At 31.8% G+C, this 24,558-nt stretch overlaps 1 protein-coding gene across 7 annotated transcripts in view; it reads left to right on the top strand.

The window, feature by feature from the left end:
* Positions 1–21,594, top strand: part of LOC148612223 (uncharacterized) — a 28,296-nt gene extending 6,702 nt beyond the window's left edge. For 3 of the 7 annotated variants that reach the window (XM_088593470.1, XM_088593468.1, XM_088593469.1), the window contains exons 5-13: positions 272–383; positions 708–827; positions 1,206–1,232; positions 4,622–4,648; positions 7,112–7,220; positions 10,339–10,463; positions 11,150–11,293; positions 13,430–13,555; positions 18,885–21,594. In XM_088593470.1, the coding sequence (XP_088449596.1) occupies positions 272–383; positions 708–827; positions 1,206–1,232; positions 4,622–4,648; positions 7,112–7,220; positions 10,339–10,463; positions 11,150–11,293; positions 13,430–13,555; positions 18,885–19,630 (1,536 nt within the window). In that variant the 3' untranslated portion in view covers positions 19,631–21,594. The remainder of the gene's footprint in view (positions 1–271; positions 384–707; positions 828–1,205; positions 1,233–4,621; positions 4,649–7,111; positions 7,221–10,338; positions 10,464–11,149; positions 11,294–13,429; positions 13,556–18,884) is intronic. The other 4 variants (XM_088593473.1, XM_088593472.1, XM_088593471.1 and 1 more) reach the window with 3 other exon arrangements.
* The last annotated feature ends 2,964 nt before the right edge of the window (positions 21,595–24,558 follow it).

Genomic DNA, 24,558 nt, shown 5'->3' with positions numbered 1-24,558 from the left:
GGGTAATTGTGCTCATTTTTGAGATGTTGGTTTTGTCTTAGTAGGTCTTATCTATTAAAACACTGAAAATAAATAAAAAGGATTTCATTAAAAGAACTTCCCAAATAACATTTTAAGGTGTGTTTGATGAAATTATGAAAAGAAAAGTGGGGGTTCACCAAGCAAATAATATAAATGCTATGCTGTGGATAAAACTAGAGGAGTCCAAAATCTGACAAAAAGTGGCAGAACATGACCAGCGAAATTCCTTAATGCCCTATTCTTTTCTTAGGAAAGCAGAAGACTAAAGTTCTGGTATGTAGACGGAACAGATTACCTTGAACAAGTAACCACTGCCTATGAATTCTTCAAAGAGCTTGTGAGACCACAAAACTTCCCAAGAGGTTAGTTGTATTTCTTAGAAATTGTTTTGTATTGCGTTCCCTGTCAAGAGATATTTGAGAAGCAGTATGTTATGGTATCTTGATTTCAGGCATGCCAGACATCTACTTTCTGTTTAACAAAATTTAGCCATTTCTGGCTTCGACCCATTTTTGTCTCATTAATAGGTTTAGTGATACATTGACACACAAAAAAAAACAAGAATTATTTTGTAAATGTCCTATTACCTTGTGAAAAAGATTTCGTTCCCAACCCACATTATGTTGGAACACTTAGTTGTTGTTTTTTTTTCTTTCAGTGAATTAACTGTGATCTGTGTTTTGTAGATTATGTTGGTTTTATTAAGAAATGTATGAAGCAGATGAAGAAACCAGATTATAAATTGGCTAAAAATGTTGACTTGGAAATCCGACTTCTAGATGCAGAGGAAGCCCCAATGAGTCCAGGTTCGTCTTTTAAATCCTTGATATTGTTTTTTGCTTTTGTTTTTTGGGAGAGGGTTTTGAATTATTTGCTTTAGATTTTTAGATTTAGTATTCTTTAATTTATTGGAAGAATTAAACGTACTGTTATAAGTATATTCATTAATTCAGTGAAGTTACTACATACTATCTCCTTCAGTACACCTAAATTTTTTTTATTATAAAGTAATTCTGCCAGTAAATGTATTTTCTGAAACTCTTTAACAGTTAATTCACACTTTCATTTTGACACAAGAGTAAGTAGTGGTTTCTCTCTTCAACTCTGTGGGCTTAGCTTAAAGATTTGAGTATTTTTCACTTACCTTTTGATGACAATTTTTACAAGTGTATGATTTTTGTCAGGGGAGGGAACTTCTCCTGATATGATAGGTAGGTGGACCATGTTGTTGTATCTGCAGTACTCAGTTATCTCCCTTTAATTTCTCAAAGTTCTTTTTTCTTATGAGTGTTGTATATTTTTACTGTTTTGATTTTAGTATCCAGACTTATATTTATAAACTGTTGATGTGTCAGTATTTTTTCATTTTTTTTTGTATTTCCAGTTTTAGTAGTTTTTAACCCAAGATCTTTAAGATTTTTTAGTATGCAATATAGGTATTTTCATAAAATAAATATGACATTTCTTAACTTTTTGTACAAGGAATATCAGCAAGCATTGGTAAAGTCTTTTCTTTTTCACACTTAGAATAAAGTAATGCATACCTATGATGGGTTTCACCTAATTTTAAATTTAATTTAGACCAGTTTTTTTAATTTGTTGGTTTACAGATTTTTGACTGGATGGAATTGGATCGGTAGGTTGGAAAAAACTTTAAAATAAAATGGGAACTAGAAATACATATCTACTATTTATATGTGAAATTTTTTTTTATTTTAATGGAAAAGTTTTTTTATTTTAAAAGATTCGATTATCTAACCTGACATAGTTAAAAAGTGGGATTCTAATCTACTGTATGTATGTACACATCAGGTATCATTCAGTTTTTTTTAAGTGCCCTATAAATTCAATGTGTAGTACTTGAACAATGTTAATTTCATCAAGGTGGTGGAAATTGTCTAAAAGAAATTCTAGTTTTAAAACAGGTTTGGTAAAAAACGTGTACTGTTTAACTCATAATTGAGCATTGGTGTATACGAGTTGTGTTACAGAAGGACTTTATGAAAAGTACAGGAAGAATTCAGGGACACAAAATTGAGTAAGCATGCAAGCATGCATACTTATGCAAGCAGATTTCATGAAAATAATAATTAAAAAAAAAAGTTTTTTTTACATTTGTCTTCTATTTTCATATAACAATTACACTGGAAGACTACATATAACATTACACTGAAAGACTACATAGTCTTTCTAAAAACTTTTAAAATAATTAGATTGACAAAGATTACTGAAAGACTACATAATCTTCTTAAAAACTTATAAATAAAATAATTAGATTGACTAATGGTTTTTAAATCTAAATAAATACAATAAGAACTAGTAATTTGTCATTAATTAGAAGACAAAGACACTTGTAAATTTTATAAAATTTAAATAAGTATTGGGGATGAATTAGTCTTCAGAAAAAAAGTAGGCAACAAATTGAGTTTTAACTGAATTTTCTCAATTGTTGTATAAGCTCTCTTGCAGGCATTTTTTATATATTTTCTTTAGAATGTAGATGTTATAATTTTGTACTTGCCAATTTTTTGTAGTGGGCGGTTGTTAAAATAGTAATTGGAAATTGAAATTTCAATTTTTTTCTCTCTGGAAAAATCAAGTTAGCAGCTTAACCAACAAATTAAAAAACTGGCATCAGTTTCACAAAAAGTCGTAAGCGTAAAATTGATCGTAAGTTATGACGTAACAATGCTATTTTCTGTTATGGCGTCATTACTTACGATCAATTTTACACTTAGACTTTTGGTGAAACTGTCTCCTGTGGCCTTACTCTTGTGATATATCTTTCCAGCCTTATCTGAATCCAGCATATGTTTTGTTCATTATCAAGTTTTGAAGCCCAGTACTGTTGTTGTAAACTCGATATTTTAATCCTTTTTCAAACACTTGTGGCTTTATTATCCCTCTGTTTTATGTGTTCACTTTAAGACATTTTCCAATGCAATGCATGCTGTGTTACAATACAAACAGTATTTATCACAAAATTGTTTTATCTATTTTGTCATCATTTAAAGTAACATTGATTTAAGATTTTACATAAGTTTACCAAATCTAATATGATCTGTTAAGCAACTTTTTCACTGGACTCAGCACTGCAGATACAGTTTGAAATGGCATGCGATGAGTGATATTATTGCCGGCATAGTTTCTGCATGGCAGATAATTTGGTGATCACATCATGTCATGTATGTTTGCCATAATGTTTCTACCCTTTGGCAATAAATGAAACCAGAAAGTTTTATATTTTTACAGCAAATACAGTATTTATGTTCATGGGATTAAGTTAGTCATGACAATCACCTTTTGAACTAGGACATTTGGCAAGGAGATTGAATATTCTATCATAAATACATGTAGATTCATTTACCTGTAGAGTTAGTCTACATGTTAATCATTTGATAGAAAGTTTGTAAATCTTAGGAAATACAAGCTAGTAGCCCAGACCATATATTTGTTAAATATTTTCTATATGTTCAACTAAATTTTACCCCAAAAGTTTGGTAATCCAGCTCAAAATCTAGAAGCCATTGGGTACTGTGTGACTGCTAATTTTTATTCCTGCTTAGTCTCCATCAATGCGTCAACTAAATGGGCAGTGAATCATTTGATTGTCAATTAATCATAGAAAGACCAAGTCTGTTCTCTGAACATCATTATTGTATGTGCTGTAAGATATTGAATTCATATATAATTCTGTAGCATATCATAAAACCCAGCTGTAATTCATACTAAGCAAATAAATTAAAATGTTGAAGGGCAATTTCATTGACCTACATGTAATGCATATTTTTAATATGCATGTCCCAAATGGATTATTTCAATGTAAACATGTATCTGATTGTATATTCAAATTTCATCATTATCCTAGCTTTAAGATCATATTTTTGGAGTACATGTAGTTTGAAGTAAGCATTTATCCCATTAAGCAGAATATCCTTAAAATCTTTGTAAGGAGGAAAATTATGCTTGATTGTACATTTTTCATATCTGATGTGTATTTCAGTAATTGCGTTATTTTAAATTGTTGATAAATGATGGTTTTTGAGTTTGCTAAGTGTTACACCTTTCCACTGTTTTAAATTTGTTACCTAGTTTCAGTATGACCATAGCATATATTACCTTCTTCTGTGAAGTGTGTCTCAGTTGTTTGTGTTTACTATTCATTATGTTAAGAAAGTATAAAAATGTGAAGTGATACCCCTTTCATACATTTTTTACCAGAATTACGTGTTCTCCCCAAACCTTCCTCAGTGCTTACTGGCTTAGCACAGCATATTTGGCTTCCCCACAAAGTAAATAGTAAATTCTAATCAAAATGACTTAAGAAAGTACAAGTGTTAAAAAAATCTAGCACTGCAAAGTATAGTGCTATGTTGGCAATTGGAAAGCACTGAATTTCATATTTGAGTATTTTTATTTAAATTCTGTAATGAAAAGAAGTCATTTTACCATCATAGTTGGCTGAAGTGTTATGTTGCCCTTCTGAAAAAAATACTGGTAACAGAATATTTTTTCATTGAACTTTGTATGGATTACTATTAGAGTTATCTCTGAAATTTAGCAACATGTATATATACAATATATTTATGATCCCTGTTAGGGCCTGCTGATGCAGAACAATATTTTGGTAAGTAAATATGGTTGCCATGGTGACAGAACGAGTGTTGTAGTGTTGGAGATGACACCTAATCTTTAAAAAGATGTAACTTTAGTTTTTATTCCTTACTGAGGAAAATTTGTGAACTGCCAATATTTAGTTGTAATGAGTTGAAGTATGGAGAGCATGCTAATTGACCAATTCAGGAATACAACTTCCAATCGATAGGAATTTCTTTTTAAAAAGGAAAACCAAGAAACTTTAAAATGATTAATGATTGATTCCATTTGATTAAACATACATTTACAATGAAATAAATAATAGACAAAAAATGTTTCAATTGTCATCATATCAAGTCAGTGATGTATGGCTAGTACATGTAACTTTGGCTATGTGAAGGTGTATGAATCATAAAGTAGTGCAATCTTTGTTTCAAAGTTTTCCAAAAAGTATTTTAAGTACATGTGTACCATTCTGTGTAAGAATCAGGCAGTGAGTGGCACATCATTTTTCTCAATTTGGTCTTTTTTTTTTCTTCAAATATATTCAAATACATCTAGAAAACAACTGAATAGCAATTTAAATTTATCTTGTAGTATTGTTGACATAGATATTTTTGTCTGCTATTATAAGGAAAAGGTTTGGGAAAATTTTCCCGCCATTTTTCCATAGTGCATTTCAAATAAATTTGACACATCAATATCTTAAAAAGGCAAACTTTACCAACACTTTGACTGTAATTTCTTGAGGTTATGAGGTATAAATACTTGGATAATGCAATAAAATATCTATCTCTGTGCCACACCTTGTACACATTTTGCCTGATTCTTAGACGGAGAAGTACTTAAAACTGTTGTGGTCAAATGTAACATGTAGCTAAAAATTACAATTGATCCTCTAAACCTTACAAATGGCACATTAAATTTCTAGCATTTTTCATATATTACATTGATGACATTGCATTCTTTAATTCTCTGTATTTCTGAAAAGGTTTATATTGATGATGAACAAATGTGCATGTGTGTGTTTATATTAGTTTTCTTAGTTTTGACATAGTGGCTAAGTATTAATCAGTAAGCCCGTTTGTTGACACAGTAGCAGTCATTTTTATCACAAATTTTGAAGCAATTAACAAGTTTGTTTTTATTATACTTTTCATATCAAATATTATATTGCAATGCTTCAATTTATTGTATTCAGAGCTATAGAAATGAATTTTTTTTTAAGTTCACAAATTTTCCTTTTGATTTAACCAACACCTTTTTCAATGACCACATTTAAACTGATTTGATAACCAATAGTTTCAAAACCTGGAGCCAGATAATTAATTAACTATAACTGCTTTAATTGTTGAATATATATTTTTCCTACTGTTAAAACCCTGAAGTTTAAGATATTTGTACATTTTGTACAAGGCAGAACTTTGTTCATAGTTAAATCAATATAAATGTAACAAAAACAATCTTACTATTTTTTATATGTCTGCAAAAAATTTGCAGTCATATGTTGGTATTGCGCTGTTGTCTTTGTCCATAAACACTTAGTTTTCGTGCAGTAATTTGAATATTATTTGGTTGACCTTATAAAATTTTATAACAAGACTCCACCCACAAAAAGAAAGTTGATATTGATTTTGGGAGTCATAGTCCTAAGTGTTTTAGGGGCCAAAAACCAGCATTTCATAGTATTTAACTATATACATGTAACTACAGTATCTGTGATATTATTTCACAATATTTTATAACACGGTAGTCATACTGGAATTGGACTGGACTATTTTGAAAAATTAGGGTGAAAACGGGCCCAGAAAAATGCATTTTCAAGATGTTTAGACAATATCTTGACTTTCAGAAAATGTATCTCTTTGAAATTGTATTACAAGGTGCCATACCACCAAAGGATGGTGTGTCCCAACTGTTCAGGGTTTGATCTGTGGTCCTATCAAGCTACAACCTGCAAAGTATTTTATTCAGTTAAGGATCAATTTTATGTTTGTCAGTGTTGATTAAAAATTGTTGTAGAAAATGTTCAACTGGTAGCATGTACTGGTTTAATGATTGATGCAAGTTTTTGTATTTGGTATACATGTAGTTTTGTTAAAGTGTCCAGAATTGTTCTTATTGGGTTAAGAGACAATTTTTATTTCATAAACAAAAAAAATTAACAATTGGTCCTTAACTAAAGAATTATATGCAACTGTGCTGCTTATGATTATTTACTGAAATGATAAAGTATGATTTGGTTACTGAAGTATTCAAATGTTCCTTTACTATGTATATTACAATTGAAACAGACTTTGTGCTATTTTTAAATGAGCAGTAATTTCAATGGTTAATAACTTAAATACATTTACATGTATAATATTGCATATTTGCATTGTTCAGTTTTTGTATATGCATTGTAGCTTTTAATTAGCTTTGTTTAAGTAGGCTAGACTTAACAGTCTTATACTCAAGAGACACTTAGTTTCTAGTGCCACTTCAATGTTTTTAGGTATTACCAAGGAAGATAAGAGATCACAAGAGGAAATCCTGAGAGAAAAACTTCTCACCATCTTAGAGTCTGCCTACCCTAATGTATTGGAGGTTGAGGATCTTATCAGGTATATTTTTGTCTCAACATCATTGTTGTAAAAGTTTTTGTGGCAAGAAAGTACACTCCCATCAAAACATAAAAGTTGGAAGGGGTTGAGTGGAATGGAGTGTAGTGGAGTGACCGTGCCTCCACCCAATACATGTTGATATCATGGTTCTGTTGTCCACTCAACAAATGGATGGTAAATTGGAATCACTTTGTCCATCCTTTATTCCGTATGTTGAATTTCATGATTATCTCTGCTCCCAATAGTTGGTATGTGTCTTTATATAGATGGGACATACTGTTTTTTTTTCAGCCACTTAACGAAAACATCATAGCTACTACATATAGTGAGTGTTCTCCTGCCAGTTTTTAGCTCACCTAGCCTAAGATGGGGGGGCATACTGTTTTTTTTTTAGCAATTTAATGAAAACATCTAAGCTACTACATTTAGTGAGTGTTCTCCTGCCAGTTTTTAGCTCACCTGGCCTAAGATGGGCATACTGTTTTTTTTTAGCCACTTAACGAAAACATCATAGCTACTACATTTAGTGAGTGTTCTCCTGCCAGTTTTTAGCTTACCTGGCCTAAGATGGGGGGCATACTGTTTTTTTTTTTTAGCAATTTAATGAAAACATCTAAGCTACTACATTTAGTGAGTGTTCTCCTGCCAGTTTTTAGCTCACCTGGCCTAAGATGGGGGGGCATACTGTTTTTTTTTTAGCAATTTAATGAAAACATCTAAGCTACTACATTTAGTGAGTGTTCTCCTGCCAGTTTTTAGCTCACCTAGCCGATATCCATGCGAGCTATTGCCATCACTTTGCATCCGTTGTCATCAGTAACAATTCTTCAACTCTTCTCCTCTGACTCTACTTGACCAATTGGAACCAAACTTGGTATGAATGTTCCTTGGGATATCCTGCATAGAACTAGTTTAGGGATTCTTGATTGTCGAAAAAAATAGCTGCTGTTAATAAAAATAGAACATAGGGGTCAGACAGTAGATTTTCTCATATTATATCTCCAAAACCGTTAGGTTTAGCCAAATAGCCAAATTGTTTCAGTTGCTGAAATGATTCTTAACATAAGACCTACAAAAGTCTTGAAGGGATCAAAGTTGTCAGACGTCGTAAGAGTTACTGCTGTTGAAAGATGAAAATTGACTCTTTTTTTTTTTACAGTTTTCAGCAAATATCTTGAAAACTGATCGATAGTTAGAAACTTTCAATTGCTGAAATGATCCTTATGATAAGCTTATTTATATATATGATCCTTATGATTAGTTCTACTAAAGACTTCTTGAGTCAAAATTGTTGGATAGCTCCTTGTTAAATTGATTGCCCTTGAAAGGCAAAATTTAACCAGGTGAGTGATTCAGGCTCCTGGGAGCCTCTTGTTATCTAAACCTTGTTATTTAGTGATAGAATGTCTTAAACTAAGATGAAAGTATTAATGGCTGTTGTTTTCATGCCTTTGATATAGATGTTTTAATAAAGATTTGGAATTAGATTTTTGAATTACTTTTTAGCTCATCTTGCTGAAGGCCATTTGAGCTATTGCCATCACTTGGTGTCCATAGTCGTCATTAACAATTTTTCACAACTCTTCTTCTCTGACATTACGTGACAACTGGAACCAGAGTTGATATGAATGTTCCATTGGGTATCCTGCATAGAACTGATTTGGAAATTTTTATCCATCAAAAAACATGGCTGCTATTACTAAAAATAGAACATAGGGGTTAGACAGTAGTTTTTCGTATATATCTCCAAAAGCTTTAGGTTAAGCCAAATTATAATAAAGTAAAATTGTTCAGCATGATGAGATCTAACAATGGTCAAATTTTCATTGAAATCTGATAAATCATGTAGGAGTTATTGCCTTTTTTGGACCTTTTTTGTTTGCCGTTTTTAATGTTGTTTCTTTCAAAAAACTTCTCCTCTGACACTACTTGACCAATTGGAACCAAACTTGATATTAATGTTCTCTGGGATATCCTGCATAGAACTGATGTAGGGGTTTTTTGCCAAATTCTGACGTATGGTAAAAGTGTTTAGCATGATGAGATCTACATGTATCTGTGGTCAAATTTTCATTTTTAATCTATGAAGCCATGTTGGAGTTATTGTCCTTTTTCAACATTTTTTTGCTATTTTAAATATTAAAAATATTTAAAAAAAGTTCTCCTCAGAATCTAAATGACCAATTGGAACCAAACTTGGTGTGAATGTTCCTTGATTATCCTGCGTAGAACTGATTTGGAAATTTTTGATCCATCAAAAAACATGGCTGCTGTTACTAAAAATAGAATATAGGTGTCAAACAGTAGTTTTTCACTTATAAAGTCCCCAAAACTGTTAGGTTTAGCCAGATTCTTTCAATTGCTGAAATGATCCTTATTGTAAGGCCTTCTAAAGTCTCCAAAGGATCAAAGTTGTCAGACAACTCCTTGTAAGAGTTGTTGCCCATGAAATACAAAACATGACAATTTTTATTAACAGTTTCAGCAAATATCTTGACATCTATAATAGATAGAAAGAAACTCTCACTTGCTGAAATGATCCTTATGATAAGTCCTACCAAAGTCTTCTGAAGTCAAAATTTTTGGACAACTCCCTTGTTAAATTTATTGCCCTTGGAAGACAAAATTTAACCACATGAACGATTCAGGCTTTTTGGAGCCTCTTGTTTTGAGTTTTTAGCCAATTTCTTTAAAATTCTGATAGATAGAATAAAACTTTTAATTGCTGAAATGATCCTTGTGATAGGCCTACAGAAGTTTGCAGGGATCAAACTTGTCCGACGACCCCTTGTTAGAGTTATTGCCCTTGAAAGGCAAACAGTTATGTTTTCAGCAGTTTTCAGCCAATATCTTGAAAACTATAATAGATGAATTGAAACTTTCAAAACTATAATAGATGGATTGAAACTTTCAGTTGATGAAATGATCCTTACGATAAGTCCTACCAAAGTCTTTATTGAGTCAAAATTGTTGGACAGCTCTTTGTTAGAGTTATTGCCCTTGAAAGACAAAAAAATAAACCAGGTGAGCAATTCAGGCTCATGGGAGCTTTTTGTTTGAGACAGTGTCATATTGAATTGTCAGAGATGAAACAAAATTTGTCGTTCTTTTTTCCCAGGATAACAGGTGCAGATCCAGCAATGGTTACACTACAATTAGCAGAATTAAAACAAAAGGAGTTGATAGCAGAAATGGAGGATGGGAAGAAAGTTGTACGACATGTGCTGCATGATGACAAAACAGGTTACAAATCCCATTTAATCGTATATCAGATGTATCTATACTACCAAAATAATTAACTCCATTTTTTCCAGCCGGCATTACATTACAACCATTAATCAAAAGTTGTAACTTGTATACAGGTACAATGTGATACCACAGTGTAGATTGAATCTTTTATTATTTAAAGACTGTTTTCCATATATTAGTAATTAACATGAATTTATAAGTTCTGGATTGTATCAGGTATTTACATGTATCTTACAGTATATGTTGCAAGTAATTTCTGGTTGCAAACACAAAAATGTAAAAAACAACCTTTAACCTGAGGCAGTAACTGCAATGCTTCTGTTGAAGTGTTTCATTGCACAAGCACAGATTACTACTACTGCTAATAACATGTTTGTAGAGGGAACTTGGATTTTCCTAAAGTTAGATTTGTGAATTTACAGCCTTGTCAGACTTTCATGATATGTTTGTACAACCATCTTTCCACTGTTTGTTTGTCTATACTAATAAGGATGTTGAAACACATTTTCTTATTTGTTTTTATTTAATGGTTCATTTTTATTTTTATTTATTTCCATTTAAGAGTTATGGGACTTTGAAGCCTAATTTAGGATGGGGGCTAATGATCTACTTTAGAATTTGTATAAATTAATAAGTTTTTATATTGAAGTTGTTTTCCAACTATTTATTTCTAATTTCAGAGGTGCAGCATGTTAAACAGATGCCAACAATCGCAGCTAACCAACAGCCTACCATAGCTGTAATATGTGCTAATTATAGTGAGAAGTTAGCGGTTGACTCCATGATGGAACAAAAAACTACATTTGTTAAATTCAAAACAGAAGGTAAACAATAATGTCTGAGAGTTATAGAAAGTATATATTTTGGAGTCGAAACACTCTTTTTTTAAGTGCAGGCATGATTTTGTCCTGATTTGAAGTAGAATTCTCCATTTCAATCCCAGATATACTATTATGAATCTTTTATTTCTTTATACTTACCTATGACTTTACTGATTTCCACTTGGTAGATCTCAGCCTAGAAACCAGGCAGATGCTTATAATTGGTGATACATGCATTTCTTAATCCCTAATTTTTTTTATCACAAATCCTTCTGTAGGCCCCATAGCAAAACTTTGAAGGGGTGTTTTTTTTTCGTTTTGAAGATGTGCCTCAATATAACATTTTCTTTATGTTGACAAAAAATTGCTGGCATTACTTGTGACAAACCAATTTTATTGTAGTAGTTTTTTTTCTTCAGTAAAAGACTTGAACATTTGTATATATATAATCTCCACTCCTGATGGTAAAATTAAAATTTTCAACAATTGAGCTTTAGCCAGGATATTAAAATATTAATTTTCAAGTGGAGAAATTATTTAAAATCAAGAATATGCTTAAGGAGAATCAGTTGCTGCCATGAAATCTGTATCAACCTGAAAAAAATTTTAAAATGGCAGAATAACTCTAGCAGAAATTTAATCACTGGTTTAGAATTGGAGGAAGAATTTTACAGATTAGAAAACGTTACTGTAAACCACATTTTTTTGAAAATATTTTTTTGATTTTTGCTCATTTTGCAGGCAAAAAAAACCCCTCAAAAATAAATCCTTTTATAATAGAAGACATGCTTAGTGTCAGTTGGGACAATAGAAGAAGTGACATTAAATTGATATCCTAAAACTCAAAAAATAAGTTTGTTTACAATATAATACTGAGCGAAATTGCTAGCCATGAACAGTTGAGAATCAAATTGCCCCGTGCAGGTCCGTCCGGGTGTTAAAAGAATAGGCCTGCAGCAGCACTAAGCTTGTCGTATAAGGCGACTAAATAGTGCTAAATAGTGCTCAGAAACCTAGCCGGGGGCTAGGCGCTCTGCCCACAGAGCAACTGGGATGTGTGCCCCAGGTGGTGGAATGGGGTACCCCTGGCGTGTTACATGCTGGGGTTGTCAGGCTATAATACGGAAAACCTGACCACAAACCATAGTGGTGCACCGTGTTGGGAAAGATGCCACGTTCCTCGCACGTTAAAGAACCCTGCTGTGGTATTCGATAGGAGTAGGAACCTTTGCGCTCCGCCACAGGAGGCTAAATTGCCCGACCTTACCCATCCCCCCCTTTTTCCAGTGGCAATCAAAATTTGTCGACCTTATTGTCCTTGTGTCCCATCCTTTTTTTTTTTCATTTCATGTTCATTTTATCATCCATTTCATGTTCATCGTCTGAATATAGCTGAAATATTGCTGCTCGGACGTTGAACCCCAACAACAAACAAACAATCAAATTGTAACTATTTTTTTTTCTGTTAATGCAGTGAAAGTAATATTTCATTAACCGTTACATTCTGAACAAAACTAGGGTCGTTTGGTCGGCATTTTCAGTTTTGTTCTACTCTTTTTTTTTTGGATGGCTTTTACCTTTTCTTCAACCAAATGGTTGGCCTTGAAGTAAAATTTATGCATCATTGTTTATTGTAAGTTTATTAGGTACCATTGTAATAACAGACCTGCTGTTCATATGACAACATTTACATATTTTCTCCGCTGGCCTGTGCCATGCTGGATTTTGTTTATGACTAGGTGACTGATACCATTTGATGAACGAATAAACACACAGTTAATTCGAACAATGGAATGACTTAGCTGTATTGTACTTTAATTTTTTAACGGAAATTACCAATTTTAATTTTTAGTTTAATGATCAAATAACATAGGGTCAGGTTTTAAAAATAGGATCAATTGAGTAACCATAAACAGACATGTACTTTTTTTATGACCTAAGTAGTAGTCTTTATAAAAATCAGATAGGAGGTAATTCATGCATGTCAAAAACCCACAGTAATCACTTTTATTTCTAATTTAGAAGCTATTACAATCTACAAAACCAGTCTTAGTGTTGCAGTTTTTCGATAAAAATTGTATACATGTAAGTTGTGTATGAAATTGACACTTTGCAAGAGTTATCACCCTTGATTTTTAGGTGAATCTAATGTGTACACCATTGGTTACATTGGAGAACACAAAGTTGTATCAACAAAATTACCACAGATTGGATACCACAGGGCAGCTCAAATCTCATCTGGAAATACAACTACTAGATTATTAGGTAAGATTTACTCTCTTCATTAAATATTAGACCAGTACAGCTGAATATTAATGCTAGTTATACCATTTGGACAAATTATTAGGTATGGTTTTTGACACTATAATAAAGTACTGATAGGGAAAATTAACGCTTGCAAACTATCATAAAAAATTTTAGTTTAAATTCTCAAATCTCTTCTCTGCAGAATTACAAGCACTAAATTAGTAGCTAAATTTGTTTTTCCCTAATTAAGAAATACTGATATGGAAAATTAACACTTGTAAACAGTCTCTATTCAATATGACAGCTCCTCGCGTTAAGTTATCAGCCAAAATTGTTTTTCCTATCAAGGAGATATTAAATTGACCAGTTTGGCAGCTCATCATGAATGCTACTACCATTTATTTGTTTTTCATTATCAATTTGTATTTTATATTTTGGCATAAAACATTGTGAAAACAAATGGTATAGGTTTATAACATGACCACGTGCTATTTGTTGCTCTAACCTATTAAAACTATGATGAGTAGTGTTTTTACCTGCATTTCCAAAGGTTGAAGCAGGTCTTTGAGTTGCGTCACTCCATCCATTTGTAACACTTCAGCTTGTCATCCCAACTCCTCTGAAACTTGGTATGTAGCAAGATCATCATATGTAGTTGTGCATATTATCATGAAATTTTTATTCTCAAATTTTTATGGGAGATATGCTCCTTTGAACTTGGAAGAAATTTACTGTAAATTCTCATATGTTAGTTTGTCATCACCACTTCTTGTAAACTACTTAAATGAATCGCATGAAACTTTGTATGTAAGCAAGAACACCATACATGTATGTTGTTTTGCATATTATCAGGAAATTTTTATTCTCTAATTGTCATTGGAATTATGTTCCATAATTTTGTTTATCTGTCAACAATACTTCTTTCGTGGCATTTTCCTCAGCAACTATATTTCTGTTTCACATACAATGTGATGCAGATCCAGACATCAGTTAGTCTAGCTTGTTAAAATCCTAGACTTCTCCTACAAGCCTCGCACAAATACTGTAAAATTAAAATTTTATTTGGCGATGATCTAATACAGTCAAAAGTATCAGGTGTGTCTGAAACTTGAAATCTTTGAAGACACAGGTTATCCAGTGTGAGTAAATACTTTTTTTCTTGGATGGCTGTCAGATCTTTATGGGAGAAATCATATCGTATAAACAACATGAAGTTATGCAATAATCATTTGTACTTTTACTCGAAAGTAAATTTTCATATTAAAATAAAAATTATGCAAAAAAATTACAAAAAGTTTGTCTGAAGGATGTTGTCAATTTGACAAATTCCAAACCAGGAAGTTTAGTTGTGACAGGATTAAAAAATTGATATAGTTGTTTGTATGTGTCATTTGAGAAACAGATTTTTAAGTGGTTGAATGCTTAAGTTGAATTAAGGATGAAGGTGTTATATAATTGTTTGTACTTTTACTCTTAATTCAATTTTAGAATGCAAATTTTGTAAAAATAAAAAGTACAAAAAGTATGTCTGAAGGAGACTGTTAATTTGACAAATTTCCAATCAGGAAGTTTACGATTTCATCTCGGTGAGGTTGTTGTCACTTTGACATATACACAATACCTATTCTCGTTATATGTTAATATCAGCCATTTGTGATATCAGATTTTCTAGTGGTTAAATGCTTATGTTTGCTTGAGTTGATAGGGTTTGGTGTAATATTTCAGAGAGAATAGCTTAGTGTGAAATCATTGATGGGTTTCAAATATATCAGGTGACAGAAATATTTAGCTTCATTTTACAAAAATGGTTAACCACAACAGTTTTGTGATGGAAAATTGAAAAAGAAATACATCTTTTATTTTCATCTTGGCAAGTTTAGATTTGAAATTAAAATTGTGAAAACAAGACAAGTTGTGATATTTCTCAGTAAAGTGTTTAATGTGAAAAAAGGATTTTCTTGTAGTAAATGTGAAAATGGGAATCTTAATTGACTGTCTTACAATTGGTACTGTCACATTTTTAGAGCAGTGTCAGATAAAATGACACTGTATTGATTCCTTGCCAAGTGCACTTGGCAGATAGTGTATTAGGCAATGTTAATTTCTTGGTTACCATGAAAACCTAATGAAGATTGAAGGCATTTTGTATACGTTTATGCCACTAAAAGGGGATGATGATGATGTTTTTCATATTGTTCATAGGCCAAAAGATAATGAAGAGGGTGCTATTGGGTGTAATTATATACAATTAGGGCAGCTCAGTGCATGCAGTATCATGCTTTATACAGTCCAACCTCGTTAAGCCGAAGTCGAAAGGACCATGCAAAAGTGTTTGAGTTATCCAAGGTTCGAGTAATCTGAGGTCGAGGATAAACCAGAAATACTATTAGTTTGGTCCATGATTGTTTCTGTATTTACATCATTTGTCATGCTTGTACATGTAGGTACCAGTATCATATTGCATATCCCTGAGCAGGTGTACATCAAAACATGGATGCTATAAAAATATAGTGCATTTTCTTTTTGTCTCTCTACAAACTAATATTTTGTCAAAAGATATGAACAATGACTTATAAAATAGAGCAAACATCACACTGTAAGATGAAGAACTTTTTTAAAAGAAAATCTAACATAATATCATAAAAATGTTCCACTGAAAAGGTTGGTTTGGTGAGTGCAAAAGGAAAGTGAAAGTAGGGAAAATGGCTATTTATAGTTCGAGACTACTTTTCTGTCCAATCTTCGTGGACTCACCCTATTTTCTTTGCGGGAAATTATTTTTTCACATGTCCTTAGAAATGCTACATAAGTGAAAGTTTTATTGAATCAATTTACATATTTTTAAAAAAATCCTAAAAATATGCACTTCACTATAGAAGTCTATGGGAAAATTAATACATACTGAGACCTGTACATGTGCTTCACTTTACATGGTACTTTGTAATGTCATGCGTTTCATATCGGAAGATATTTTTTTTGTATGTATACCATGTTTGAAATACTGAACGGCACAAAGTGTTTTAGTGAAATTTCCTTTTTATTTTTTCTATATCATAAACGCCATAGTTCATAACATGCTGGTTTGTTTGATTCACAATCAGGAGTATCGTCAAACCATGTGCTGTACAATATTACGATAAAATTTCAGATTCACTAGTGACCCGTGCAGGTTCGGGTGTCAAAAGAATAAGCCTGCAGCAGCGCTAAGCTTGTCGTAAAAGGCGACTAAATAGTTCTCAGAACCATAGCCGGGGGCTAGGGCGCTCTGCCCATAGAGCAACTGGGATGTGTGCCCCAGGTGGTGGAACGGGGTACCCCTGGCGTGTTACATGCTGGGGTTGACAGGCTATAATATGGAAAACCTGACCGCAAACCATAGTGGTGCACCATGTTGGGAAAGATGCCACATTCCTCGCACGTTAAAGAACCCTACTGTGGTATTCTCCCGGAGTAGGAACCATAGGGCTCCGCCACAGGAGGCTAAATTGCCCGACCCTACCCATCTCTCCCTATTTCCAGTGGCAATCAAAATTTATCAACCCCTTTGTCCTTGTGTCCCATCCCTTTTTCATTTCATCATCATTTCATGTTCATCGTCTGAATATAGCCGAAATATTGCTGCTCGGACGTTAAACCCCAACAAACAAACAAACAAACAAACAGATTCACTAGTGAAACGAATGTAGTCGTTGAAATACTCTTACTATCATCTGTTTGATGTTTCATTGAATAGTCATTACAATTCATCTGTATTTTTAAAAAAAAATTAAAAATATCAAAATATCTGATATTACTGTTAGTGTAAATTCCGACGTGTTATTAATAAAATTCATTTATTTTAACAACATGTGCAATTTTAAATTAAGTAAATTAACAAATCAAACCATAAAGAGTGTCAACAAATTAATTTTAATAGCCATGCTAATTGTTGTTGAAACACACTTCGACCATGGTTTGTAATAAAATAATCAGTTTTCCGACTAATTAGTTGACTTCGAGACATCAGGGTTAATTAACCTTGAAGTCCTGTCAAGGGGACTGATTGTTTACCTCGAGTTATCCGAGGTTTCGATTCGTCTGAGTTCGAGTCATCCGAGATAAAATTGTATTGGAGCAAGGGGTGTTTTGCTGGAACTTTTTAATTGGTTCGAGTTATCGACAAATCCGAGTTCAACACATCAAGGTTCGACTGTAAATCACTTAAAAGAGATATTGACAGAGGCCCATGTCCGAGGTTATTATCTCTTTTAAGTTTTTCATAAACATGATAATGCATGCACCAAGCTCCCATAATTTTTCTATTACATTTCTGAGAATTTATCACTAAGTTAGTTTTAAAACAAATATTTTGGTGAACATTTAAATTTGTCTAGTTGAGCATAACCATTTTTGTACATATATGTTTTTGGATGTCCTTTTTTTTTTAAGGTGTGCAAATTAAGCCAAATACCTTTTAGATATTTGACCAGTAGTTATTCAGTCTGATAAATTTGCTACCGGTACATAAAACACTTTTACCGTGAATGTAAACAGCTGATGTCAACCGTGTAATATCACTTGTAATTGAATGTCTTGAGGGCGCAATATCACAAAATATTGGTATGTCAGAAATACATTGTTTAAGTGGAAATTACGAAATGTAATAAAAAGATAAATTGAATATAAAAATAGGTTCTTAGGCACCCTTATGTATAAGATAGGGACCCTAAGAACAAAGATATAATTTTAGTTGGCCTTATTAAAGTAGAATGCAACTATCATTCAGGGCGAGGTAATGTTGTCATAAAAAAGTTGAAGTAAACAAAATTATATTATTGATTTTATGTAAAAAAAAAACTATTTTGATTAACCAATGAAGACATTAATTTCACGTATAAACAGTTTTATCAACCATAAGAAATGATACCATAGAAATTTAGTCACGAGTCTACCAGAGTGTTGTGAGCAAAGAAATTAATTTGATCTCTTATAAGCCTTTTGCTTGATTGATTCTCTTTCAGGCAAGATAGGTTATTTGGTGTAGACTGATTTGGTAAGGTGACATCATGCACAGTGATTGGTCTGCACTTCAAATAGTTTCAAAATAGATAAGGTTTGGATGAAGAGGCAAATCTTAATTTTCACTGGAATCAATCAGAAATTTATTGTCTTAAAATTTTGACCTAGTTATCCTTGTATAACCAACGTTGGGACAGTTTATGCATGTTTATATATCACTTCACAGTTGATGAAGGGTTAACTTCCCTGGAGTTGATTATTTTGTGTAACTTTGTCAAATATTAAATAGTTATTAAATAGATAGTTTGCTGATCAATATTCACAACATTTTTACCAATCTCTATTACAGGTACATTCCAGAACATAGAACATGTGTTTGTTGTTGGTGTGTCAGGAGGTGTTCCGCACTACACTGATTATTACAAACATGTCCGTCTCGGTGATATCGTCATATCCCGATGTAATGAGAAGGGTTACATATACTACCATTGTGACAAAATCCTCAAGGACAAAGATGACAATATTGTTTACAAACTACGCACCTTCGCACCGAGAGATTTCACCTTACAGAATGTAGTTGAAAAGCTAGAAGAAAGGCTACGTAGAAAACCTGACAAGGCTCCTTGGGAAAAGTACATTTATGAAGGCTTAGATCTGTTGAGAAACCAAGAAGCTGACTTTAACCGCCCACCGAAGGAAAGTGACAGATTGTATATGAACATTGGTGAAGATGATTTGATAGAAGTACAGCACCCATTGAAACCAGACGATGCCATGGAATCAAGAGAAGGCATACCCAATATTCACTATGGTGTAATTGCCTCAGGTCGTCCTGTAACCAAGTACGATTCCACCAGACTGGATTTCGCAGCCAGATACAACATAAGCTGTTTTGACGCTGAATTTGACCAGGTACTTGAATCTATTGTAGGTAATAGAAAAGACAGTTTCCTGTTTATCAGAGGGATAGCTGACTATAGTGATGGCACTCGGAACAAAGAATGGCAGCCTTATGCATCTCTCGTATCGGCAGCAATGATGAAGACAATCATCAAACTGATTAGCAACCCTTACCTGAGTGAAGATGAAGATTAAACTGTTTCTTTGTCAATTTACGGGTGTAACATAATAAGTAACTGCCAAGACTTAAAGCATTAAGCTGAATCTCATTTCATTATTAGTGTATGGTTGGGTTGTTAAAACAGTAAAAATGTCCCCAAATGATAAGGTCAAGTGAAATAGAATATATTTAAAGAAAATCCTCCAATTTTCAGTTATGAGATTGCATTGCTTAGACACTGAAAATTTAAAGAACTCAATGTAAAATTTTGATTATTCACATGAGAACAAGATTTGTCTGTTCTAATTGTTGCACCCATTATTCAACATTTTTTTTTTTTTTTTTTGGCTTTTTTTGCTATTATTTTTATTGCATTTTGAAATGCTATTTTGCCTCACTATTCATTCATTTACATGTAAGTGCTTACATAATTCATCATACACATAGACCTTTTAAAAGTGCAATACTTAATATTCAGATGTATAACAGAGAAATGTCCTATTATTATTCTTCTATAGAGGATTTAACTAAGATTTTCGTAAGTTGAAGATACACATTTATTTTTAAAGAACCATTTTTGGCACTGGAATGTAATTGCCAAGAAAATATTCCTGCTCTTTAAAGCTCTATCATCAAGTTATATATAATGTATTGAGTTTGTTGAAGAGTTGAAGTAATGGCGGCTGTTTTACAGAATTGGTTTATTCAATTACAAATATGACCTTTCTATACATATGTAGGTTGTTAGCAAACTGCCTTGTATTTATATAACTTGAATTCAGTGACAATGTAGTGTACTGTGAAGAAAACAATACTGTGGGCATCAGTTTTTCTTGTATTTGGAAGTTTGGTTTTTGGATCTTTAAATTTTGGACTTCATTAGAGCATGCAACTTTTATAAAGGACATTTTACATTGTATTTGGAGTTTGAGTTCATGCTTTGACTGAAATAAGGAAACCATGAAATTTCATTTTCCTCAAACGAAGGAAAAGGACATTTTACATTGTATTTGGAGTTTGAATTCATGCTTTGACTGAAATAAGGAAACGATGAAATTTCATTTTCTTCAAACGGCAGTTCTTTCACAATATACAGTTTTGAAAAGGTCACTTACACTTATATTTTGTTCCATTTTTGGTTGGATTTAATTTTTTGTAAAAATGACTAAGAGAAAAAAAAAAGGATTCTAATACATGCTAGAAATCTCTTTTGATTATAGTCCTGGTGCTTTTTATAGGTTGAATATTATATGCCTAGACTAGTTATAATATTAGTGCTTATGATTGATTTTTTAACTTTGTTCAAAAAAATACTTGAATTATTCATTTAAATCTGTAGCATTCTCATTTGGCTTGTTTATATATCTATTTGTTAAATCAATTGGCTTGAAATAGGTTTTGATATTCAGTTTTGATGTCTCTTAATGAATGAACATTTCTCAAAATACATGTCAATATATTTGAAGGTTGTTGAAGTGTTATGAAATTTTTTTCTAGGTTGTACATTGCATGGTAAAAAAAAGAAGTTTATTTATAATTGCAGATTGTGAGACTGAGTTTCAAGCCATATTATTAACAAAACCATCTTTATTTATAACAACATTTTTGAACCTATACATTTGAAAAATCCCCAAATACTATTTATCTTAAAGGTGACATAATTGCAATCATGAATACTTGCAATGCTTGAATTGACAGTGTAACATTTTGTACCTTTATGTAGAGCTAGTCAGATTTTTATCAGTTTTGTCTCCCTGCTTGTTTTTGTAATGTCTATAAAGTGTTTTGTCAAGAATATATGATACAGGCTGGATTTTATTGGGCCATGAAGATGTGAAATTTGGTTAAATTAGGCCTATAAAAAACATTGTTATGTTTCTGGCCACCATACTGACACTCCTTCAGATCCCCTATCCAAAAGTTTGTATTCGTGATTTTGAAAAAAAATAATGAAAAAGCTTGACTGACTGTCTTACAGAAAAAAAGAGAAGAAAATAAAGCCAGAGATATATATATTTTTTATCCTAGATGGAAAAACAATGAGATTGTGGTGTGTTAATATTTTTAATCAATTTTTAACACGCATGTGAGTGTGCTCATGGACATGATCTATGTCTTACATGTTTAACCTTGGCACATTTAAAAGATAAAGTAAAAATTTTTAAAAATCCCTACTTACCTACCCTACAAAATTTTGAGGGGTGGTCGGAAACACAATATTTTTTATTCTGCCTTAAAGATAATAATGTAAATATAAACACAACTGAACAAAAACAATGTCTCACAATACACAAATTTCTTTGCATGTGGGTTAAAACAGTTTTTGAAACACTCTCTTTTATAGAATAACCTCATTGATTTAGTATGCACCTTCCGGGGAAATATATATTTTTTTGTATGCATCAGTATTTTTCTGCAGCATTGTTTTCCAAAAAACTTGAAAACTTTTGATGCAAATGTTTCTTTATTATTAGCTAGTATTAGTTTGTCTGAATCACAAAAATTAGTGTGACATTTTATTTCAGTTTATTTTCTTGAGAAATCAAGTTCAAAGAAAATAAATTGAAAAAAACTAGGTGATAAATATTGAATTTTTAGAGGTATGATCAAGCATTTTTTTAGAGCTTTTTCTGTGTTAGAAATGATAAAGAATCTTCTATTCTTTTGTAGTAGGTGTTGTATTTCAAGAACAGTTCTGTTAATCTTTAAAATGCTCAAAGGTGTTACTAATTACGTTTTGAATTTAGAGCTAATTGTTGAATTTTATAGTTTAATAGGTAGGTGTTGATTTTTCTCACTAACTTTGTTTAAATTTGGAGCATGTTGTTCAGGGATGATTTTTTTTGCCTTTTAGTATAATTCTGCTATTTCAAATCAGGATTTTCCTGTTACAGTTTTATTTTTACTATATATTTACTTTCAATTTTGCCAATTTTTGCTTTGTTTGTTCACCTTGTAAAGTCATCCCTGAAATTGTGACTTAAAAATATATAGTTTGGTGGGTAGCTGTTGATATTTCTCTACTAAGTTATGATGTTACACTATTTTGTTTCCCAGGTTGTATAAATTTGATGTGTTATTTGTTATTCCATTAATCATTCCATATATTATCATAGTCTATATATATACTTACGTTAGGTTAGCGTTCAATCTGATTAAAATCAGCTGTTATGATATGCTACTCTGCTTTACATTCTCAACTTCTGAAGGAACCTGATTAGAGGTCATGTCCAGGTGAACCATGATCAGCCAATCGAATTGCCTCCAATAATTCCACAGAGATGTTCATAAATCTGAAAATTTTGTGTATTGTGAACGACCGAAAAAAAAGTAAAACTGCCGGCACCCATAGTGCAAGACTCAACACCCAGAAAAATCTATTTTGTTGGCAATATTTGTGTTGTCTAGATTTTTGTTCATCCAAAAACTGAAAGATGTTGCATACAACAGAATTGTTACAAAATATACGGATAGAGAAAGTAAGGCATTGTAGCTTATCATAGGAGCTGATTTTAATCAAATTGGATTAGTGTTCAAAATGTATTGATAGGGCTTCAATTTATACCATTATGATCAGTGCAGTTTTGTATTTGTCAGCCTTGAGTGATAGATTCTTCAAAAGACAATTACCCTGTCCGCATGTTCAAAAGTAAAATGATTATTCCCAATTACTATTAGGGATGTTAATAATTTTTTGGTCCATTTCTTTTATTTGTTGAAGGAAAGTTCCCTTAAGATATAGTGATGGAAAACAAAAACATTAAAAAAGGGGGGGCATTCATAAAATGTGTTTTAGCTCAGTATTTTTTTTTTATTTTCTTCTTTTCTCAGTAGGGTTTTGAACCTATTTTAACAAAAGTAAATTTAAGTCCAGTAATTTAGTCTTAAAATAAATTGAAAATCTTTAGTTCAGTAAAACCAATGCTGAATTTTATTTGTGTGTCTAGAAAATTTATACTATTATCAACAGTTTACTTTCTAAATTGACATTTTCTTTCAATGGATTGTATCTTATTTTGAGTATTGATAATATCAAATTAAGATAAATCTTTTAGATTTTTTTAGTAGTCAGGTTGTCAAAAAAATATTCGATACAATGCTTTCACATGTACAACTCTATATGAGGAAAAAAGAACAAAGATTTGTATTCAGAATATGTCATCATATCAATTTCAATTATTTTTATTTTCCATTTTACATTTATCATAGGTTGTATGGTGAAAAAGGGTTGTTTCAATTGCTGTTACAGTAAAAATAAATCAAATTTGAATTTTTTCTAATCAGGTATAATACTATTTGTTTATTTTTTTGGGTGTTGATGTTACTTGTTAATATAGTTAATGTTTTCATATTAAACTGTATTTGTATATAGATTTTTTTTCTTGCTATTATATTCAAATTTGTTATTTTTTGATAGACTATTGAAGTTTTGCTTTTGACTGTTGTGGAAGTACATATTCTTCAGAAAAATATCATATAGATGTACTTACTTGGTATTACTTATACTTCTTTTTCTCTATGCTTTGTCTTCATTTTAGGGGAAAATACAAGTGTGAGCATATTGAAAAGAATTATAAAGGGGTTTTAAAGAATATCAAAATTGTAAAAATTTTCCCATCTTGCCAATAATAAAGTATATAATCCATTGTAGGGTAGAAGTACATTGAACCCTGAATATCAGAAAACCTATCTAAACTAGACATTTTGTAAAAGTGTTGTTTTATCAATTCAATAGGTCTACCCTGGACTTGACTTATGAGTTGCTCGACGGGTAGGTCTAGAAAAGCAAAATGCACCCTATAAGTGTGGTTTCGATAGGTTTCAATGTACTACATTATATACTAGTTTAAATGTATCAGAAATCATTCATTTCTATTGTGCTGTTTTATATTGTAATTTTCCAGGGGTCCTTTTGTTATGGGCATTAAATAAATTAGATGAATTATAAAAAAAAAAGATGCAC

Source organism: Perna viridis, chromosome 7 (assembly GCF_037379345.1).
Source record: "Perna viridis isolate PV_CMFRI_1.1 ecotype Kerala chromosome 7, ASM3737934v1, whole genome shotgun sequence".
NCBI lineage: Eukaryota > Metazoa > Mollusca > Bivalvia > Mytilida > Mytilidae > Perna > Perna viridis.
The sequence above is the reverse complement of the archived record's forward strand: the minus strand, read 5'-3'. Positions and strand labels throughout refer to the sequence as shown.